General features: G+C 35.5%; 1 protein-coding gene across 5 annotated transcripts in view; it reads right to left on the bottom strand.

Annotated features, from left to right (window-relative positions):
• Window positions 1-2069: 2069 nt before the first annotated feature.
• Window positions 2070-21688, bottom strand: part of Pax (paxillin) — a 39218-nt gene continuing 19599 nt past the window's right edge. The window contains exons 1-9 of one of the 5 annotated variants that reach the window (XM_013326795.1): window positions 21104-21385; window positions 18900-19159; window positions 14438-14648; window positions 10900-10996; window positions 6877-7102; window positions 5467-5673; window positions 5195-5368; window positions 4875-5105; window positions 2070-3041 (exon numbers count right to left, since the gene is read on the bottom strand). In XM_013326795.1, the coding sequence (XP_013182249.1) occupies window positions 2775-3041; window positions 4875-5105; window positions 5195-5368; window positions 5467-5673; window positions 6877-7102; window positions 10900-10996; window positions 14438-14648; window positions 18900-19159; window positions 21104-21221 (1791 nt within the window). In that variant the 5' untranslated portion in view covers window positions 21222-21385 and the 3' untranslated portion in view covers window positions 2070-2774. Of the gene's footprint in view, window positions 3042-4393; window positions 4692-4874; window positions 5106-5194; window positions 5369-5466; window positions 5674-6876; window positions 7103-10899; window positions 10997-14437; window positions 14649-18899; window positions 19160-21103; window positions 21386-21688 lie in introns of those variants that run through there. The other 4 variants (XM_013326794.1, XM_013326796.1, XM_013326797.1 and 1 more) reach the window with 4 other exon arrangements.

Here is a 21688-nt window from a genome sequence, read left to right as displayed (position 1 = left end):
TTTGTAAACGCTCTGTTTTAGCGTTCTTAATGCGCGCATATCAACCACTCCGTTTATTAACATCTATAGTGGTTAAAGATCGCGTTATTTTTCAACGAACCTGGAAACTGGGTATCGACTGGGACTCTAAACTACCTATAACTCTTAGCTCCGAATGGATCAGTTGCTTTTTCAATCGTTTTCATCTGGCGTTGGCTTACGCTTGCGTTTCTTATTTGCGATTCGAATATACTGACGGAAGTGTAGCGCTTAGTCTAATCGGAGGTAAGGTTCGGTTAGCTCCTGTTAAGGCCCAGTCTATTCCAAGGCACGAGTTGCAAGCTGCCCTAGTCGCAGCGCGGTTTGCAACATCCACCTTAGAAGCACGCGAACGTAAACCTGAGACGGTATTTTATTGGACGGATAGCTTAACGGTTTTAAGACAGCTTCGTGCTCGTCCTTCCGCGGATGCAGTTGAATGCACTCGTTTGAATCCAATACCTTCTCCTATCCAAATGCCTTCTCTGGTTACTGCTTTTGTAAATCGTTGTGGTAGTTTGATTCGCCTTTGCTTGTAATTATTCGTATCAATTTAAGTTAGCTCTAAGTAAATATCAAGGTCGAAGCCTTCTTTCTCATTCAAGAACATAATTTACTGCTACAGACGCTAAAGAAACAAACCGCCTCCTATTACTGCGCTCCCAGCTCAATAGTTTTGAACAAGAGTACGCCCTGGCCTTACGTGGAAGTTCGAATTTGCCAGCTCGAAATCGTTTAAGACGACTATCATTCGAATTGGATCCGGAATCAATCCTGCTGTGTCTATGCAGTAGGCCTGCTGTTCGTGGTATCTCCGATGGCTACGTCACCTGCAACATCAACAAGGGTCGACCATACATTCCACCGGCCGGAGATCTTCCCTCAGAGAAGCTAGCTCACCACTCCGAACCATTTACCTGCATTGGGTTGGATCACTTTGGACCAGTCACCGCGTCTATTGGCCGCCGTTCAGAAAAGCAGAGTGGCGCTCTCTTCACGTGTCTCTCCGTGTGAGCTGTACATCTGGCAGTAATCCAATCTTCAGATATCACAATTATGCCCTCAAAAGATTTATGCGAGAAGACTAGCTCCATCTACAGTATGTTCGGACAACGGAACTTCATTCGTCGGTGTGAATCGTATCCTTGAGGCCTTGGCAGACTTCTCATCTTCATTGTGCCTGCGGCACCATTTATGAGCGGAGCGTGGGAGCTCCTCGTGCAGTGCAGTCTTTTATAATCTAATTGTATGTTCCTTGTCTCTTATGTCTTTTTTATATTTGTGTTTGTTCCATTTGTCGGCTACCCTTTATTTTATGTTTACATGGTATTCTTTAGTTTTGTTTTGTTTTGTCTTTGACACCAGGGGGCGGGCATGTTGCCGACAGATACGGAACTTTTTACACTTTTTTATTCTTAATTGTTATTTTTGAATTTAGAACTGTATATGTTTTTTCTTCCTTTTTCTTTATTTTTAAAACCATCAGTTGTTGTAAATATATTCTTGTAACAGTGCGTGCTTTTCTCCTTTCTCTAATAATTCTATTTAATATTTTCCTTTTATCTTTTTATTATATAACATAATATTCCAAAATTCATCTTAATCCTAACGCTCTTCCATTCTTACATATTCGGTCGTCTTTAAATACAGTTATTGAATAAAGCCATAGATGTATAAACTATAGTTGGAGTGTTCCATACAAGTTTGTCGTCTAATGAATCTCATTTTTTATTGTAAATGTCAACACTGAGGGAAGTTATCCCAACAAAATTCGTCCGAGGGTTTTTAGCTCCTCAATTTTGTGCTACCTGTAGTTTATATATCTATCAATGAAGCATACAACGTCAATTCACTTTAAGCTTATATTAAATAATTATCGTCGCTTAAAATTTATTCTGTTAATAAATTAAACAATACTACCACAAAAATATAACAATTTTACAAAAATTGTTAAATAATTTTATCATATGATAATATCAATGTTGTTTCTGCTCTTTGTCTAGAGTAAAAGATTTAATTTAAAAAAAATGCGGGAAGAACTGACAGCTTAATAATTTATTCAAATTTCGAAAATGTCAAAAAAAATATTTTTTTATTCTTTTGTTTAAATATAAATTGATACATTTGTGGCAGTACTGAGTCAACAATCTCATAGACTTAAACATAACCTAGATCGAATAAATGTCTGTGACATTTTCGTTCGTGTAGCACATTTTTACATATTTTTTTTTCGAAACTATTTTGTAGAACCAACACTATAATTTTCATCACATACACCTTTTAGTCACAGTTCACTAGAATATGTAATTGTAAAGGGATTTTTTTTACAAATCTATGAAGTAATATATTTTTTAATAATGAATACTTGCTATTATGTTTTGTAAAAGGAATCGTTTAGAGAAAGTTTGAGCGGTAAATAAATACAATTATATAAAGTAGTTCTTAAAAATGTCAATATCCAAGAAATTAAGTTCTAGGTCGTAAAAATTTATCGCACCGTTTTTCAAGTTTAATCTCATATGAAACCTTTGTATACTGGTTTTAAAGAAAAAAGTACATACATTAAAAGTTCGAGCCTATAACAGTATGTCAAAATTTAAAATTACAAACTTTTTAGTTTATTCTAATATTCTCCAAAATCATACATTCATTATATATTTACATTGCATTCGGTTTGATATTTGTGATTTTTCATTTAATAAAATGTCACTTTGACAGTTTGCAATTTCCATAGACAAAAATAATAATCTAGAATCTTAACCAAAGAGCTTGTCAAAGCAAGCATGGCAGTATGGCTTGTCGTTTTGTTCTTTGAAAGTGCCTTTATTTAATTGTCGTAGACAGAATGCGCATACGAAATGTTCTGGATGGAACTTCCTGAACATGGCGGTGATGCAGCGGCCGGCGATGGGCTTGTGGCAGCCGGCGCACAGCGAACCGCGCTTGCCGTGGTAATGAGTCTCGCAATATGGCTGCCCTTCGTGCTCGAAGAACGACCCGCCGTGGAATGGTTCGCGGCATTCCTGGAAATGTAGAATTTATATTACATTTCATATGGTCAAATAGTGTACCTAGTACAGAGATGGCCAACCAATGGCACGCAACACAATATTTTGTGTAATGATCACATAATTTTTTAGGTATTTAAAAGTAGTTGAGGATCGTTCCTAGCTAGCGTTCCGGTGCGTTCCTTTGGAGATCCCGGGACCCTCGCAGTCGCACTTGAGGTTGGCCACCGAGGGGGTTTTATTGAGTAAGAATCTCACATAACCCTGTCTTTCCCTCAAAAGGCAGGGTATCTTACGAAGATTTCCCCCCCGATAAAAAAAAAAGTTAGCGTTCGCGAGAGATTTCTACGATACGACATGTTCCCAATAATAACAAAGTCAAATCTATTTGATGGCACGTATATGACCACATTTAACGTTTCATTAGAAAAATGACATGTCTATACGTAAAGGTTACCTTTGTCTTATTAATAATAAGCTTAAGAGTCTAACAGAAAGTTTGACACAAACTATATTGTCTAAACAACAATTTTTTTAATGTCTATAAAATATATAAATTTGTGTAAAAAGTGAAAAAAGATTTTTGTAACACAAATCTAGGCTTCATAACTCTATACCATTATTCGGCATGGCGGCTACCACGCTGCACAGCTGATTATTCAATCAATATGCAAATGAATTAATAAAATAGTCATTTAATTAAAATGACTCTACATGATGAATACTCAATTTTTACTGGTATCTGACCGCCGCAATCGCACCGTTTATTAAATTTTTTAAAGAAATGGATTTCTTGTTACATTAATAAAAATGTAAATAAAAGTGTACGATTATCGGATAATATAACCTATTGACTACAATAAGAATGTACGGCTGTGTTTTAATGTCCATTTTTAAAGTATAATTATAATATTTAAAGCAATGATGTTATCTTAAAAAGATATGTTTTGTGTTAACTAGATTTTTGTTTTCCTTCTACTATTCTTCGCATAGCAACTTATTATTTGAGTGCAATGCGATAAAAATACCGTTTGATCCAATGGCCCATAAACATGGCGGCCTGATTCTAGTCGTCAGCGCGGCTGCGGACGTCGCCGCGTCACTAGCGACGCCTTTAAATAGAACTGATGAAACTCTACACGGCACTTGACCCTATTTGCGTATTTTCTTAATTTTCCACCATCCTAGACATAACGCAAGGTCAATGCCACGGACGGCCGCGGCCTTGACGCGACAAACGGTCACCCTTGCGGTCAACACGTCGCGCGCGCAAAATCCCGCGCTTTCAAATGTCATCTGTCATTTTCAATTATTATTTTTTATTTTGTTTGTTTTTTTTATTTTTTTTTTCATCTTTATTATAAATCTTAACATTACAAATAAGTTAATAAAATATATTACATAATTTATTATTTCCTATTAAGTACACTAGACTAGATTTATGTTACTTTTTGTAATAGAATTATTTCTGTGTTTGTGTGAGTATCATACGTCGTTGCGCCGATACGGCGAGCATAGCTGAAAGAGAAATTGGGGAGGGCATTCGTTTTAGAGAAGGGTAGAAGGCATTCTTTATTCTTCCTCATCGACGCCGGCGCATTTTGGGCATACCGGCTTTCCTTCCATAGCATAAAATGATTTTCCTTTAACTGCATTTTGACAATCCTGTGAGATGGAAACCTTATTTTACACATTGCATATGCAATTAACTTGTTCAGTTATAATACGTAGGTACTGTATACTTGACCTGGCGTAGATGTGCTGCTGAAAAATGTAATAATACTACACCTGTCATAAAACCATGTCGGCGCCGTCATCTATCGTGAGGTAATGAAGACTGGTACTGACCTTGCAGACAAAGCAATCGGGATGCCACTGAGTGTTGAGTGCGGAGATGTAGTTCTCCATGATGGGCTTGCTGCAGCCGCCACACTTGGGCGCGAACATGTCGAAGTAGTCAGCGCGGCAGTAGGGCTTGCCGTCCCGCTCGTGGAACCCTTCCTCCCCGAACTGCTGACCGCATTGTGCGCAGAAGAAGTGCTCAGTGTGCCACGTCTTCTCCAGAGCGGTCACGCATTTCTGTGAACATAAATAAACATATTTGCATAGAAAACGAATTGTGAAAATGGAACCTATTGTTCTTATACATTTCTTCGATCGCAACTAACATCTAGAATGGGGCCATTGCAATACGCGCATCTCGGCGAGAAGAGGTTATGATAGTCCGGTTCGCAGTACGGCCTGCCGTCGCGCTCGAAGAAGTTCCTGGTGCCGAGCTCCTGGTTGCAGTGAGCGCAGGTGAAGTGCTCAGGATGCCAGGTGCGGCCCAGCGCGGTGATCACCTGCACACAAATAACGATTACAATCACTCTCATCGACCAAACTTGGTATGTCCAGTTTCACTATTCACGTAATCCCAGGAATATTAAGTGATGAGGACCTGTCCGACGATGGGTTTCTCGCAGGCGTTGCAGCATCCCTTCTGGGGGGTCTGTACTCCTTGGCGGCTCATGTCTGCCCGCAGGGAGCCGAGCATATGCTCTAGCGAGGCGGACTCCGGCTGTCGCGGATTGGTGCGGTACTGCTCCTGCCACGCGCGCTTCTCTCGGTACACGTGTGCGCCGCTCTCTGTCGGTGAACCGCTAACCTACAGGAACGGTATGATTTATTTACTTCTGCTTTTTTTTAAAGTTCAATGTTATCGATGCGAGATCCAAAGACGTACAGCAAAGATACCGGTCGGTGGCAGCGGAGTGGAGCGAATGCGGTCCGAGTGAAATGTTTGCCTATGTACTCTAATATTATATGCTGGCGGCCCCACTACGCCTGTGATGTAACCGTGCGACCTATCTTTAGAACCAGCGCGCGGGCGCGAGGGAGACGGCGGCGCTGGAGTAACCGTTCTTGCGGCTGGAAATAGCGTTCGACCAAGAAAGGCGCCTTGTAAATATTATAATAAACGGAAAATCGGATGTTCGGTGGTGCAGTGTGCCGAGCCGGCTCCGATGGCGAACGATTTTAAGCTTTAAAACGGGGGAAGTAGTTTGATGTTTCTTTTCAAGGACACGTTAGTGACCTTGTCCATTGTCCTAATTAGAAATCGAGCCCTTCACGCTTAATTAAGAATGGCTGGGCGTGCTGCTAATAGGGGAGTCGAGTTTATCGTTATTTCTGCATATCGTATTGCTTGCAGCGATGATGACTCACTTGAATGTTTACACTGGAGTCCGTTTATTTAAATGAAAATAGAGAACCGTGGAGTAAATACAAATGTGATTTATGAATGCAATTTAGGTTAAGAAACATCAGGCGTACATAACTGCCGCATAAAATAGACAAAGTCCTGCCTATCAGGTCGAGTGTCGTCTTGGCAGCTATCTGCGGCCTTGGTTATTGAAATCTGTCGTCTTGTTACAAAATGTTTTATATAAATCAAATTGAATTTTGCTGTATAAACAGTGGACATACAATCACACTCGCGCGTCATGATCTCATTAGACATTTCATAAATAAATAACGTTCCGTTATCATTTGAATATTATTTAATAAACTATAAGACTTAGATTAAAACTAGCTGTCGACTATTAAAAAAAAACTTAATAAGTTACCTATGTATTCTTCCAAAATATGTTCTACATCTGTTCCAAATTTCAGCCAGACCTGTTAAATCGTTCCGAAGATACCTTCAAACAAACATCCATCCATCCATCCATGTTATCATGCGCATCTATAATATTAGTAAGAAGTAAGATTTAACATTACCCACATTTGAGGGTAAGTTAATGTTGCAAATTTCTTAGCATTTGTTAACGTAGTACAAGCCAAACTTATAAATACAAGATGCACTTACTTTAAAATCGGACAGCGATGCCATCAGATCATCCAGCTCCTTGGTAGCACTGGAGGCATGGTGGTGGTGCCTCGGCGCGAGAGTTGGCGGCGGCTGGTGCTGCGCCTGCGCGGGCTCCACCACCGTCTCCTGTACGGTCACCGTCACCTGCTTGGTGCCTGGCCGCGGCAATGTGCCCGCGGCAGATCCCACCGGCGAAGGCGGGACAGGTGATACTGATGCGCGACTATAACAATATACAAACAATTAATTACTGCACTCAGAGAAGGTAAAGTTGCTAAGTGTGGATTGTGTATGAGAAATCTTATTTGCGTCAAGGAGGCCTAATTTAGTCCTCTTTCCCATCCCACCTTGTTTCTTATAAAGAAAGGATTGGAAGTGGAAGTGGACTTTCCGGATAAGAGGATGCATGGAAAGGGAATATATTTTCTTTCTGTGCATCCTCTCCTCCGTCGATTAAAGGTAGGCAACGCATATGCAATTGCGTATGTCTATGGGCAACAATCACTTCGCTTTATCAGCGATTTCAGGTGGCCGCTCGCTCGTTTGCCACCTTATGATATAAAAAAAGTAAATCTAAACTGAAACCCTTAAAGGACAATTAAGTCGATACGTCAGTACGATAGTCAGTGTGCTTGTACAAAAGCAAAACAAATACATTACGGTGAATGTTTATATTAATACTAATTAATAAAAAAGATTTTTTAACATATAGTATACTTTATCATTAGTCTTAATAATGTATATTTCTTTCGCAGATAACAAATCTTTAGATCGCATATATAAGAAAACTGTGTGGGACGTCGTAGTGATCAATTATGAGCTGAAGCTTGCTAATCCTATGCTAAAATAAAGCATGAACTAAACATTGTTATTGTAGACGCATTAGAATATATTCACGTTTGCTTTATTTAAAACAGTTACATCTGCAATATATTAGACACGTGTGCGACTTATTATTTTGCATTTGTTGGGGAGAAAATCCTAGAATGAAAGACACACATAGGAATCGAAGGCTTGGTGCGTCTTCGATCTAATACGGACGGTTTATCAGAAAGCGGAGAACTTTATATTGAGAAAGGCATTTGGGCAGGCCTATCCAGTAGTAGACTGACAAGTTCATGAAGATGATTCAATAACCTCCTTGAATACTATAATAAACTTGATGTCCTCCACTCACAAATTTCATTAGAAACTTCTAATAACATTTTATTTCATACGTTTTCATATTATCTTGGCTTCCACTCGTTAAAACTTCAAGAGATTCCTCCTTATTTTTTAACACTTACGCTGATATTTTCAGACTTTCTTATATAATAATTCTATAAATACTTTTATCACATTAGAACTTTTTAAAGCGGGAGAAAGAGAAAACACAAGAAACATAAGAGCAAATATGTTTTTCGCGTTTTGTCATTTTCCTTGTTACTTATTTTTTAAATAGTTTGTGTGATGCGGAAGAATATATTAAGGGCCTACAGACCCAAGGTTGTCTGGTTCATTACCCGACGAATGACGACGGATGACCGAAGCTCGCGAAAATGAACGCGACACGTCAAATTGTTAGCTGTCAAACAATTAAAATTGGCGCCAAGTCAAACAACGCGGTCGCGTCTGCCGCGCGACAAGCCATCCAAAACAAAACGCACACGACACAGGCGTAGTGATGTGTGCAAAATATTTATATCATTCACTCTCAAGCTTTGACAGATTTTTACATTCACAAACAAATGCAGCTGTTAGTTTACGTTTCTTTTTTTCGTGCGGTTGAATATTAAAAAGATAAAATCTCAACAGTAGATATGTTAATTATAACATCGATTTGAAAAAAGTTTTATTACATTTTCTAGTTTTCCTTTCTAATTTGGTCAAGTCCTTCCGTTACATTTTGAAAACCAAAATTGCCAAACGACGGGCACTATTTCGATATTATTACAAAATAATAAATCTTAATACATCAAATAAATAATAACGAGTTTGAATATAAATGTGTCAACAGGTGTCGTGCGATAGTTATAAATGCCAATTACGACGCGGAAGAAACGCGGCCGCCAACTGCGATCAATACAACATACGAGTAGATAACATAGATTATGGTCATTGTTTATTTTAGATGTTATTTTAAACAGTTTTTTTTTTAATATAATCAGGATGAAAATACGGTTTTGTACAGATCGTCATCAGCTCTCTATAAGTCCTAACTAAGGGGCTCGGAGCCTATAAGTTAGGGGTGACTAGACCATATTCCATCGCGCTGGTCCAGTGTAGGTTGACTTTGAAATTTCATTGCAAATATGTGCAGGTTGCATCACGATGTGTTCTTTCACCGTAAGAACGTCGGATAAATGTATATCAAAAATCACATTGGTACATAGACGAGATTCGAACCTAGAATTACAAGTCAAGTGCCTTAATCCTTGAGCCACCGACCACGGCTTTGTACAGGTATCGACTGTTAAAACGTAAGTTAAAGTAACTGTCAAAATTATGGATTTTTATTAGTTACCTTATTTAGAGTTTTATATGAAGTTTTCTATAAGACCCAAAATCAACAAATAATATTCAAACAATTTTATAGTCTCGGTCAAATTTTAAAATAAACAACCATAGTCGTAATAATTTTACAACGTAATAACACGCACGCCTACAAGGAAATCATAAATCAATATATTTTAATGTAGACAGTAAACCTAGCCCTTGAAATTATTAAAATAGATATTTCTTAGAACCCATAATTACAATTTACTTTTGTAACTACATATATAACAAATTTACTTTCTTGCAAATCTAAAATTCTATGAATCTCTTCTGCAGACCTTGTCCTACTTCAGTAGATATTCTTTATATTTACTGATATTATGAAGAAGAAAGATTTGATTGTTCGTTTGTTTGCATTGAATAGGCTCCGAAACTAATGAACCAATTTGAAGTCGTTCACTTTTGGGAAGCTACACTATATCTGAGTGATGTTTTCGTTCATCATGTTTATTACTAGTTGTTAATGGCGCGGACAAAGTCGCGGGCAACTGCTAGTTATGAATGATTTGCCAGAAGTTTCAAACTGGCCTATCATAACAATTAAAAAGCATAATTATAAAACGATGTAAATCTTAATAAAACCTTTTTCTTCGAAAACTAAAACTCGACGAATAAAATTTATCGATCAGTGTATGCTATAAATAATATAGGCAGGGCGCAGGCCATCATTAACAACAGAGGCGGGTAGGCCGTGACGTATCGCCGATCTATTTTGAAGTACCCACAGAAATATCTGTCGATTTTCACACGGCACGTCGACGACGCGGCTGCTAATGCTCCAAAATATGTTTATGCCACAATGAGATATCTGATAGAAATTAATATTTTTCGTCCGTGCCAATAGTAAATAATATCATAGATATTGCTTTAAATAGAAAAATCTTTTTAAATTGATATGGATAGAATATGCGATGGACTCCCAGAGGCATATTTAACAAACATCCAAAAACGCACACACATTCACAGTAAATTTTGACATAAAAAAGTATACATAACGATAGGCATCTTTCTGATATTCAATATTAAATTTTAAAACTGTGCAGATACTCGTGTCAACTTAAGAAACTTTATCTTTGATACCCCAGTTTCTTACATCCAAACTTTAATTTAGGTTACGCATACATGTTAAGGTGAATTACTAAAGAAGGGTTTCGTAACCAATGTTTTAGGCATAAAAGTGAACTTGTCCTTATTCTACTTTAAAAGACAACACAAATAAATTTAAATTTAGAATATCTAAGAGAATCTCTTACCATGGGTTTCTGAGTCCAGAATCTCCGAATAATTGTATCTCTGTGTTGTCAAAGATAAAGACAAGGATGACAGTTTTATACAGAGATTTAGAAGTCAGAAACCCACGGCTCTTCTGAGGTATCTTTCATACACAGAAATAGCAGTAGTCTGGAATATATTTGAGAGTGGCAGTAAGGATACTTTTACTACCACCTCCTAAGACGTAAGTTGGTGGTAAGATTTAATACATACCCATTAGGTACGTCAGTGCTGAGTTGATCGAGAAGGGAGTCGACTGTGGGCCGGGATGACGCTGGACTGGTCGCGCCGTTTGCTCTCGAATATCCTTCTGCAACAAATAATAAATGCAATGAAGTGATATAATATATCGCAAAAATAGGTTAATTTACGTTTCACTTAATGTTATCAAACTTGTCTCACTAATATTATAAATGCGAAAGTTTAGATGGATGTATGGATGTATGTATGTTACACTGAAATTGACCTAGATGTTCAACGTGGACTTAGAAGTAATTAAGTTTTTTTTTAAACTGTGGTGGCAGAGTCGCGTGCAACATCTAGTTTATTATTTAAAAGAATAACCACATCTTATTGATTTGTATTTCATCTTTAAAAGTTGTTAATATGAATAAAATAAGTTCAATCATGAAAACCTTCAAACTTATTTTAAACGTCTTGTGAAATATATTAAAAAGGATGAAATTAAAGAGGATGGCGTCAACACTAAATACGTTCTTGTTCACGCATTAATTATTATGTCAAGACAATACAAATTGTTAGTTTATCTACGGGAAGAACGGAGACAGGTGGTGCCGGACATTCTGGCTTCATTGCCAAAATATACTACGAGTTTTAACAGCTAAAGTTTCTAAACAACTTCGCTGAAACATTGGAACAAGTGATTTCAAGACGAAATAATTGAAATATCAGTTGTTCCTTCTTATTTAAAGGAAATGAGGAAGATAGCGAGATAGTGGCAATATATTTTTATGATGCTGAGTTTGTGGTTTAGCAAACACCTAACCATAGAGTAGAGTAGTATACAAAATAGAGCATTTTCATTATGGTTATTATGTCTGAGAATACAATTTAAGTTTTGGCTTCAGATCTTGGCCGACACGATCGATCATCGCTGGAAATGATTGTCCGTTGTGCAACATGTCTCGTACATCATCCACGCTTTATTTAGACGGCTTTATGTTGCCAAGTTTACAATAATTAAACGACATAGTCGTTACGCTTTACCCTTCAGTCAAATCATTGCCACAATAAGTTTAATTAGGACAAAACATGAAACAGATAATTAATATAAAGCTAACATAGAATTAATTCTAATACCTCATATTATTTGAAAAAAAAACAGACATAACTAGATTTTTTTCTACATTTTCGGCAGAGATAACCTTGTATACCAAAGAAATATTTATATCGCTTCTAATCACAACTAGGATAAGATTTAAAATTATATGAAAAATATGACGACAACGTTAACGAGGACGAGTCTTTATATTATTTTAACATCTTTAAGAAATTTAAATGTGATAGAGTATATGTTGCCAATTTAAATAAATCACATTACTTCATGTTACATTACATGACATCGCAGCAACGAAATCCTACCAATAAATAAGGATATTATGTATTATTCACTGCAGATACAACATTTTAAGCCAAAGCTAGAAGATAAGTCGAGAAAATGATAGAATAAAACTTAGATCATATTTCGATAGGTCTTTTTATTTCTAACTAGTTATCGCCCGCGACTCCGTCCGCGTGGAATGAAAAAAAAACATAATTAGTACCCGGCAATTATTTAAACATTTCTCACCTTTTCAACCTTCTCTAAACCTCCAAACATTTCAAGACTAAGAGAAGAAAAATCCGTTCAGCCTTTCTCGAGTTTTACCGAGACTAACCAGCAATGGATTATATATATATATACGATAGTTTATAAACTAAATTTAAGATAGAACGTCATTTACCTTACTTTATGACTAAGAATCTATACGTTTGAAATTCTCCCGAGAATGATAATAGACGCTTCAAAAAGATCTTCATATTGTTACAACTAGCTTTTAACCGTATCAATTTCATGGCCGTAACAAAAAAAAATGATAACAGACTAAACATATCAATTGGCACATAAAAATTTCTTCAAAGTGAACACAAGGATGGATATAGCATTAAATCGGAAGCTAAACAATTTGTGCCGACTGAAATCCGGCGTCGGCGTTTATTTCTGTTGGATGGGAAATACTCTGTGCCAAAGACAACATTTCGCTATCGCAATGGGCTTTATTATATCTTATTTTTGTTTTGAATAGACTATAGTTCACTCTGCATATAGTACATATGTAGTAAACTTTAGGATTGCAGTATGGTTGAAATTTATCAGAGACTTATCAGCAATATAGGTGTACCTAATTGGCAGTTAATTTGATAATTTTATTCTTTGATTTGTTTAGTACAGTCTTTCCCACAGTGGGCGATAACGCCCCCTTGTGGGCGCTGCAGGTCTCAAGGGGGCGGTAAGAGACCCAGAAAGAAAATGGGGGCTTTGTGTAGAGGCCTGGGGGGTTTTTTGTAATTTTATTTAGCTAGGAGGCCTCTTAGACAACGACTGCATGAGCTCTCGACTCTCAACAACAACTTGTGAACATCAACTAATATGGATTAAAAGATTGCTTAAACTCTAATATGGGGTCGCTAAAAAAATATTTATTCTCAAAGTTGGCAGTAGACAAAATAAGTTTGGGAACCAGTAGTTTAGTACATTGCAGTGAATTATAACTTTACATCTACTTTAATTTAAGTCGTCTTACTATAAGATCGTCAGTTGTCTTTTCAGTCGTATTAAGTCCGTGACATGATTTTAACGGATATAACCCGACGGGTAACTGGATCATTAATCTCCCATTGGATCAATTAGCGTTGGCAGAAATATCACGACGACAGACGGGCTGATGATTACACGGTAATTGAAATTAGATCGCATTTGTTAGTTTTATTCATTACTAGACGAAATAATTTATTACAGGAAGACAGCATATTTTAATGATATTGTTTTGAAATTTTCGTTAAATATTTTAATCGTTTTAGTAGTGCAAGCGTTCGGTGTTTTACTTTCGGCCGAACGGCTCAATGTTTTTTTTTTATCATTGAGTCGATTGATTCTATGCATTCGTTCGTCCCAACGGTGACAAGTACGTGTTGTCTATTGACACATTTGTTGAATGTATCTGGTTAGTTTACATTCGTCATGCATGTTACACTGTCTAGACAGACGAATAGAACATCGGTAAAATAATACGCAATTGCATTCCATAGTATATCGATCGTTATTATATAGATTGTTGAAACAAAACAGATCCAGCTAAAAGTTCATTGACCTTTTATGATTTCAGTAATAGTTTTCCGTTAAAATGATCGATATTTCACTTTAAATTATCTATCTTTTGAAGTACTAAGAAAAGTGCAATTCATTACGAATGTATTTGAAAGATAATTTAAAGATATTGAATTTCTCTACCTATAAGTCTAATCTATTTTACTAATATTATAAACGCAAATGTTTGGATGGATGGATGTTTGTAAGTAACTCCGGAACAGCTGTATGGATCTTGCTGTAATTTGGCATTAATGTAGAATAGTCTGGAAGAACACATAGGCTTCTAAGTTTTTTCAGACAAAGTCGTGGGCGACTGGTAGTAGTATTATAATAAAATTAATTACTCTGTAACACAACACACTTAATAAATAATTCACTCACCATTTCTCTCATTATATGTAGTTTTCTCAACATAATTTCCGTAACGCGCATTGCTCAAGTCATCCAGTAGGGTATCAAGTTCTGAAAGGTTTCCCCTAGTCCTGCCGTAGCCTGTCGTCTGGTACCCTGGTGAGTGGCCGCCATAGCTCTGATTTGTGTTGTACTTTGGTACTGACTTCTCGTGGAAGGTCGACGTATTCTGGTATGTGGGCTGTAACAAAAAAGTATTTAAGTATTTCAATATTGTGCCGCTTCAAACTGTTAGGAAGAAAATCCGAAAATGTGGCAGTGTATTGACCCAACACTAATCTTACTAAAATGTCGACGTTTGTGTCCTCTCACTATTCATTCTGACACTGGACTTTCTAACGAAAGCACGTCATTCGCGTCAAAGGATTCTAACTAATAATGTCCAAAAATACAAATCGGAAAAGGTTTATTAGTATGATTATCTTCAAAACACACTAGCTGGGGCCCGCGACTCCGTCCGCGAGATAAAAAAGCCAATAATTAGTAGCCTATGTGTTCTTCCAAACTATGTCCTATGTATATGCTAAACTTACAGTAAAATCTATGCAGCCGTTCTGAAAATACCTTCTAACTAACATCCAAAGAACCATCCAAACATTCGCAATTACAATATTAGTATGATTAATTCGTGTATAAGAAGTTTGATTATAATATTGCTTTGGACTTTGGTAATATAATTTACAAAACTGATAGTAGTGAAGTATGGCCGATTTAATTGTAAATATTTAACATCAATAAAGTAGGCCACGGGAACTACGGCAGTTGTAGGTTCCGCAGGTGACATGAATCTCACAGCAATCGATACTTAAAACATTGTACTTTTAAACTAGCGTTCTTTTTCATGCAAATACACAAGGACTACTGAAAATTTCAAATGTAGCAATAATTTTTTGGTTTGAAATAATAAACCACAATGGTTTAAAGTCGTCTGAGAAGTAGGAGTCATTGATTTTAGACTAACCAGATTTCTAGTCCGCAGTTTAGACTCCAAATATACTTCGATAGCTCAATCGACCTTCATAATAGTCGTTATTGAAATGTTTTACAGATTTTATTTATCTTACATAAATATAATATTTTTACTACGTTAAAAACGAAGAAAAATACTAACTAAAGTTAACTAATAGTCGGGTAGGGACTTAATGTTCATGACTAAACAAAATATTAATTTTATATTCAAACAATTGACATTTCTAGTAAATTAAAAAAAAAAAGTTATTTCAGATTGTATAAATGAAATTTTTCTTGTTTTCACAAGTTTTCTGAATAGCGACATCTATTGCGTAATAGATGAAGCAATAAAAGTTGGATGTTGTCCAATTCGTAACATATGCGGCTGTGGTATTGAGTAATATCGCGTACGAATAGATGGCGTGGATATCAATGAAAGTAAAAATAAAATCTTTGCACGATTTTACGCGCATTTGATTTTCAGCCAAAATGGTAAAGAGAATAAAGCTCAAAATTGGACGCCACAATTTTTAAAAGCAAACGTCAAACGACTATACGGATACTGGGAACAATAACACTAGAAATTAAACAAGCAATCTACTACTAATCCGTGGGCAGTACCAAACTGTTTCACCGTGGGTTTCTGAGTCCAAAATCTCCGATTAAAACATATTGTTATCTCTGTTTTATCAAAGATAATGACAGGGATGACGATATGTTTTATATAAAGAATTTGGTATCGGAAACCCACGGCTAGTAACACAAAAAATCGTTCATAATCTTTATTGGCCGTAAGCAAAAAAACTAGATACATGTTGACAACGATTGCTATCAGTTTCTTCGTAATAAGGTTACCGTTAAGCTGAAGGTTATCATTAATTACAATTTAAGCAGTTTGACACGATTCTTAGAATTGAAATCAAACAAAGTTTAAATTCATCTCGTCATCGACGTATTAGTATTGAGATGAGATCATACTACGTTTATAAAGAAATGTTTTGTATGTCTGTACAGCTTTTTGATATATAAATATGACACGACCAAAACAGTACCATCGTTAAAATAGTCAAAGTTCTAGGATAACTCTTACTAATCTTACTAATATTATAAATGCGAATCTTTAGATGGATGGATGGATGTTTGTTTGAAGGTATCTCCAGAACAGCTGACGGATCTGGCTGAAATTTGGCACAAATGTAGAACATAGTCTAGAAGACCACATAGGCTACATTTTTTTTTCGCGCGGACGGAGTTGTAGGCGACAGCTAGTTAATGATACTTCTATGGTATTTATTAGTTCGTTAATCTAGTTTAAAACATATTAATCAATGGAGATTTAAATGTCATAGTTGTTTTAGCTTTTAATGGATAAAATAAATAACATTAGATTTCCTTGAATTTATTTTAAGAAAATAAATGTTATTTTCATTCTTAAACGATCTATTGAGAGGGAAAGTTTATGTTTGTTGCATACCAGATTCTCTTGTGGTTTTGTGATTTACATGTGGTGCTTGTGAGTCATTGGTGAGCACTGATTCATCCAACCAAGATAGTTGCGTAGTTTTAATTTTTAATGAGGATCTTTTAGATAGAATCCCTAAACGCATTTTTATAGTCTGTTATCTGTCTGTTTTTTTATCACAGACTTGACAAATCTTAGTCCCACAATTTTTCTTAGTGACCAGACTTGGGTTGAAAAAGTACAACGAATCTAATATTGGAAATTTGGATGGATTTGCATGTTTGGATGGATGTTTGGTTAGAAGGTATCTCCAGAACGGTTAACGGAACTCGCTGAAATTTGCTATATATGTAGAAATAGTCTGAAGAACGGGCTTATGAAGTGTTTCTTTTTATTCCGCGCAGACAAAATCGCGGGCAAAAGCTAGTAGTTTATAAAAAAGAACAAAACCCACAACGAAGTTGTACGATTAGTATTCAATATTACCGTGAAATTATTTTACATAATATTGTCTCTGAGAATGAATAAGGTAACATTTTGTCACCTCACAAGTGTGTTTAGAGTTAAAACTAATAGTTAGGGAGTATCTACTTATTAGGATTCAACGCAAGAAATTGTTGTGGAATCGCGAGTCACCACTAAATCACGTGTCAAAGACAAAAGGACCATCGACAATGATAGCCGCGTGCGCAGTTGATGACGTAACGTTTAATGGTCGAGCTTTCAAAGCACTTTAAATAAATCGTTCATACTTTTATATCTCTTACACTGTAGTAAGAAAGAGATAGCGAATACTCAATACTTTATGGAACACAGTCATCATGTAATAAATTATTGGAAGAATGTGATGACCATAGTAGGACCGCTTCGATAAATACAAAATTAAATGTACAAGCGTCAGCTAGACATCAAAAAAAAAGTTTTTATTCTTTTTTTTTACTTTTCTTTTGAGATTGTGTTGTTTTCTATAAATTAATGTACAAATTTAATTTATATTTTACATCCATTTAAATTCAAGTTATTAGAATTAAATATTACTTTTATTTTTTACTATCTGTCGCCCGTGACTCCGTCCGAGCGGTATTAAAAATATAACTTAATACGTAGCCTATGTGTTCTTCTTGACTATGAGATCCATACCGCCTTCTGGATATAACTTCAAACAAACATCCAAACATCCATTCTTATTTATAATATTAGTAAGAAGTAAAATGAAATACTGATATATAGTAATTAATCAATCAATAAGGTCTTTCTTATCTTCATCTTATCGTATTGCAACTCAGACATTTAACATTGGAAATATATTTTACAGCCACATGTTACAATGTATATAGGAAAACCACAATCTGAGCCTATAAATAATTCAGTAACACTCTGTATATAAAAATTTAATTAGCATATGTATTTTTATTTTATAAAATCATCATAATTGTGCATCAAGCGTACTTCTATTTAAAGGGTGTTTCCCATTATGCCAATATTTACCGTTTAATCGGTCCAATGGAAACAAACCTATTTTTAAACTTAAATTCGTTAATATAAATATTTCGCGTACTATAAAATATTAGTAAAAGAACAATACATAATAGTACCTTGATATATCTTTTTAATAGAAATTTTATAGGACTTTTAAATTTCATCGTACCATAGACGGAAACACGGACGCATGCAATTCATCCCTGCTTCACGTATTAACAGCGCAAAACGTCTAGCAACGAAAGTAATCTCAACTATAAATATATACAAAGAAAGAATGCCAGTAATTTTAAATATATAGCATTTGTCAAAGTATATGTTCAATGCTATGAATCCTAGAATTGGTCCTCAGCAGAGATAAATATGTTACTGTAATTTGAAATTGTTTTAACACGATTTTATCCGCTTAATTTCTATCTATGCAAAGAAACGTTTTAACTTAGGCTTCAAATTGAAATATTTATTGCAAGTACGAGTCTTCTAGTCATTAAAATGTGTTTATTGGCTTATTATAATAGAAAATATGGTTAAAATACTTACAGAGCTAGGCTTATTATATTCTGTGGTGTTATTTCTGGATCCATTTATAGATCCGTATCCCGTCGACGTGGGAGAACTGAGACTTCCTCCAGGGGAACTGAGGCGTCCTGGAGAACTTCTGCCGATTGGAGAGGCGGTCCTGCCGGGTGAAGTCGTCCTGCCGGGGGACGTGGTCCTCGCTCCCGGCGATCCCGTCCTAGCTCCGGGACTCGACACGCGTCCCGGATTTATTGAGTTCTGTAGATCGGCAAGCAAGGCATCTGAAATGAAAGATATTTTAACTATTATTTTAGATTTTGCCCAAATTCTTTATAGAAAATTTGGAAATTCAAATAAAGGACAATGGCATATCCAATAAGCATTTATTATATTATATAAAAGATAGAATTAATGTTTTTCCAAATTATGGAGATATATAATATATAGTTTCGATGAATGTATATAAAATTTTACAGCAAATTTATCAACGGAAACATTATCACTTATTTCATAAATCTTACATTTTGTAGTCGATAAGTTATCTATCCCTTGTTATTTATATCCGAGAGAGAAAAACACTAACTCCTCATGATGTCTTGTTAACTATAAATTTTTTTAATACATACATGCAACAACAAACATGTCTGTTCAAGAAAAACTTCCTTCTGAAATAACCACACACTATGTAACCACTTACAAATGCTAACAATTTCAAAGAAATCTAAACAGGATCAAAAACTACACAATTTAAGACAGCGCGAATGTTTTCTGTTACCTAAGTGTAGTAACATAAACATTAAAAAAATATACAGCTTTGTTTAATTTAATATCTAGAGGTTGTAATAGAATATATATAATATATGAATATATAGAATAGAAATAATTGTCGAATAGTAGTTTTGTTGAATTACCAAATAATATGATTTCGTAACGTTAACCAACGACAATGTGATTCAGAGATAAACGTTAACCTTTGTAATGTATATTAGAAAGTATATAACACATTTAAGCGGATGATACTATTTTTAGGGCGCATATGTACAATCGTAATAAATATATAAATGCTGAGTAAATTCTGACCAGTGATGTCATGGTTGCACTCAATCAACTCTTAATTGGCGCCAATGATCATCCGACATTCTGTCAAATGTTTATTTTTTAAATTCAAATTTAGAACGTAGGAATGATACTGGCTTGTGTATACAGTGCATTTATTATAATTAAAAAGAAAGTACAATATGCACGTTCCAAGCATGTTGTTTTTTAACGACTGTCTTAACTTTCAGAAATTTTTGCTTTTAATTATCAATACAGCCAGTAATTATCTACATAATATATTTCTCTTATTCGGTTTAATGTCCATGCAATACGAGTTTGTCTTGTTTACATTGCCAAAGTTTCCGCGGTGTTTCGAGTCGTGCGGTTACGAAACTAGTTTTCATTTGGACGAGTTCATTGGTCTTCTGACGCCCTCAGGACCAGGTAACGGCCAATTTCTGAACAACCTAACGTCCCACGACATTACCTGGGTAATTTATTAAGTCGTAAGCTAACTAGTATAAAAGATCATACCTGAGAGAAGGTACTGAAAAGTTGCTGAGAGAAGAGAGAAAGTCAACAATGGTATAAAGGGTGTTTGTTCTCTTACCAGCCAGGTATGAACACAAACATGAATGGTTTACTTTAAAAAAAAAAGATAGTGATATTTATTTAATCTACCTGTACCATGAATTTGGAACATAAAAAGAGTGGTGGCATTGTTATGTAATCACGCATTTAGTGTTTTAGGTACTCGAGAAAGGATTTCGATAACATAATAAAATACGTTGAATATTTTAAAATAATCGTAGGATAAATGTGCATGTATGACGATATTAGGACAATGTAGTTTAATTGAGGAAATTGAGGAGGAATTAACTTGGTTTTAACTTATTATATAACGTGTTGAGCGTCATTAGATAAGAAATATTGATATAATTTAAGAAAAAGAGTCATCGTTATCGGTCACTGGGCTTTTTAGAGAGCACAAAACAAAAACTATTTAATACCTCATGAACATAGCTTTAACATAATAATTATAAAACTGGCACTTAATCATTAATAAACAAAAATAACCTTTAACAATGACAATAACAAAGAATCTTCAAGGGCAGTATTTCATTCGACAAAACACAGACAACAATGGTAATTTAGATTCAACAATGAATATAGATTATTTTAAATACCTAATCCTTCAACAGCTTCGAACACTTCTGCATAATCCGCTTCCGCTTTCGTTTCCTTTTTAGTTTTTAAAATCTTCCCGTAAACATCATCATTCACTGTATAATATGCTCTTGACATTTTGATTTCAAATGAACGCACCCATACACGATATGAGACAGACACACACTGGCCGAAACAGATTCGCGCGAAAGCACTTCTTTTTTATAAAATAAAAAAGTGGAAAGGGCGAAGGATTCTAAATTTAAATATCTCCTTTGGCCTTATCGGCAAGGAGGCGCGGGCGGCTCAGTTATGGACTAATGTTATACTGATTCACCTCATCGGAGCGAGCGCTCCGGCCGCAAAAATTGCCCGCTCTAACTCGACTCATTGTTCACGTAAAAATTCAATAATTTATTCGAAAATATTAACGCTAATTTATTATGTTGATACAATTCTTTCTTATACAAATACTGAAAAACCTATTAAATCGGTGTCCAAAACTGACATTTTTAAGACTTTTACTATCTTTTTAAAAAGTATTTCAATGCTCATAATTCATAACTTAGATAATCCATTTTTACTACTATAAAAGTTATTATCAA

Source organism: Papilio xuthus, unplaced genomic scaffold, assembly GCF_000836235.2.
Source record: "Papilio xuthus unplaced genomic scaffold, Pxut_1.1 DF828780.1, whole genome shotgun sequence".
In the NCBI taxonomy this organism is placed as follows: domain Eukaryota; kingdom Metazoa; phylum Arthropoda; class Insecta; order Lepidoptera; family Papilionidae; genus Papilio; species Papilio xuthus.
The sequence above is the reverse complement of the archived record's forward strand: the minus strand, read 5'-3'. Positions and strand labels throughout refer to the sequence as shown.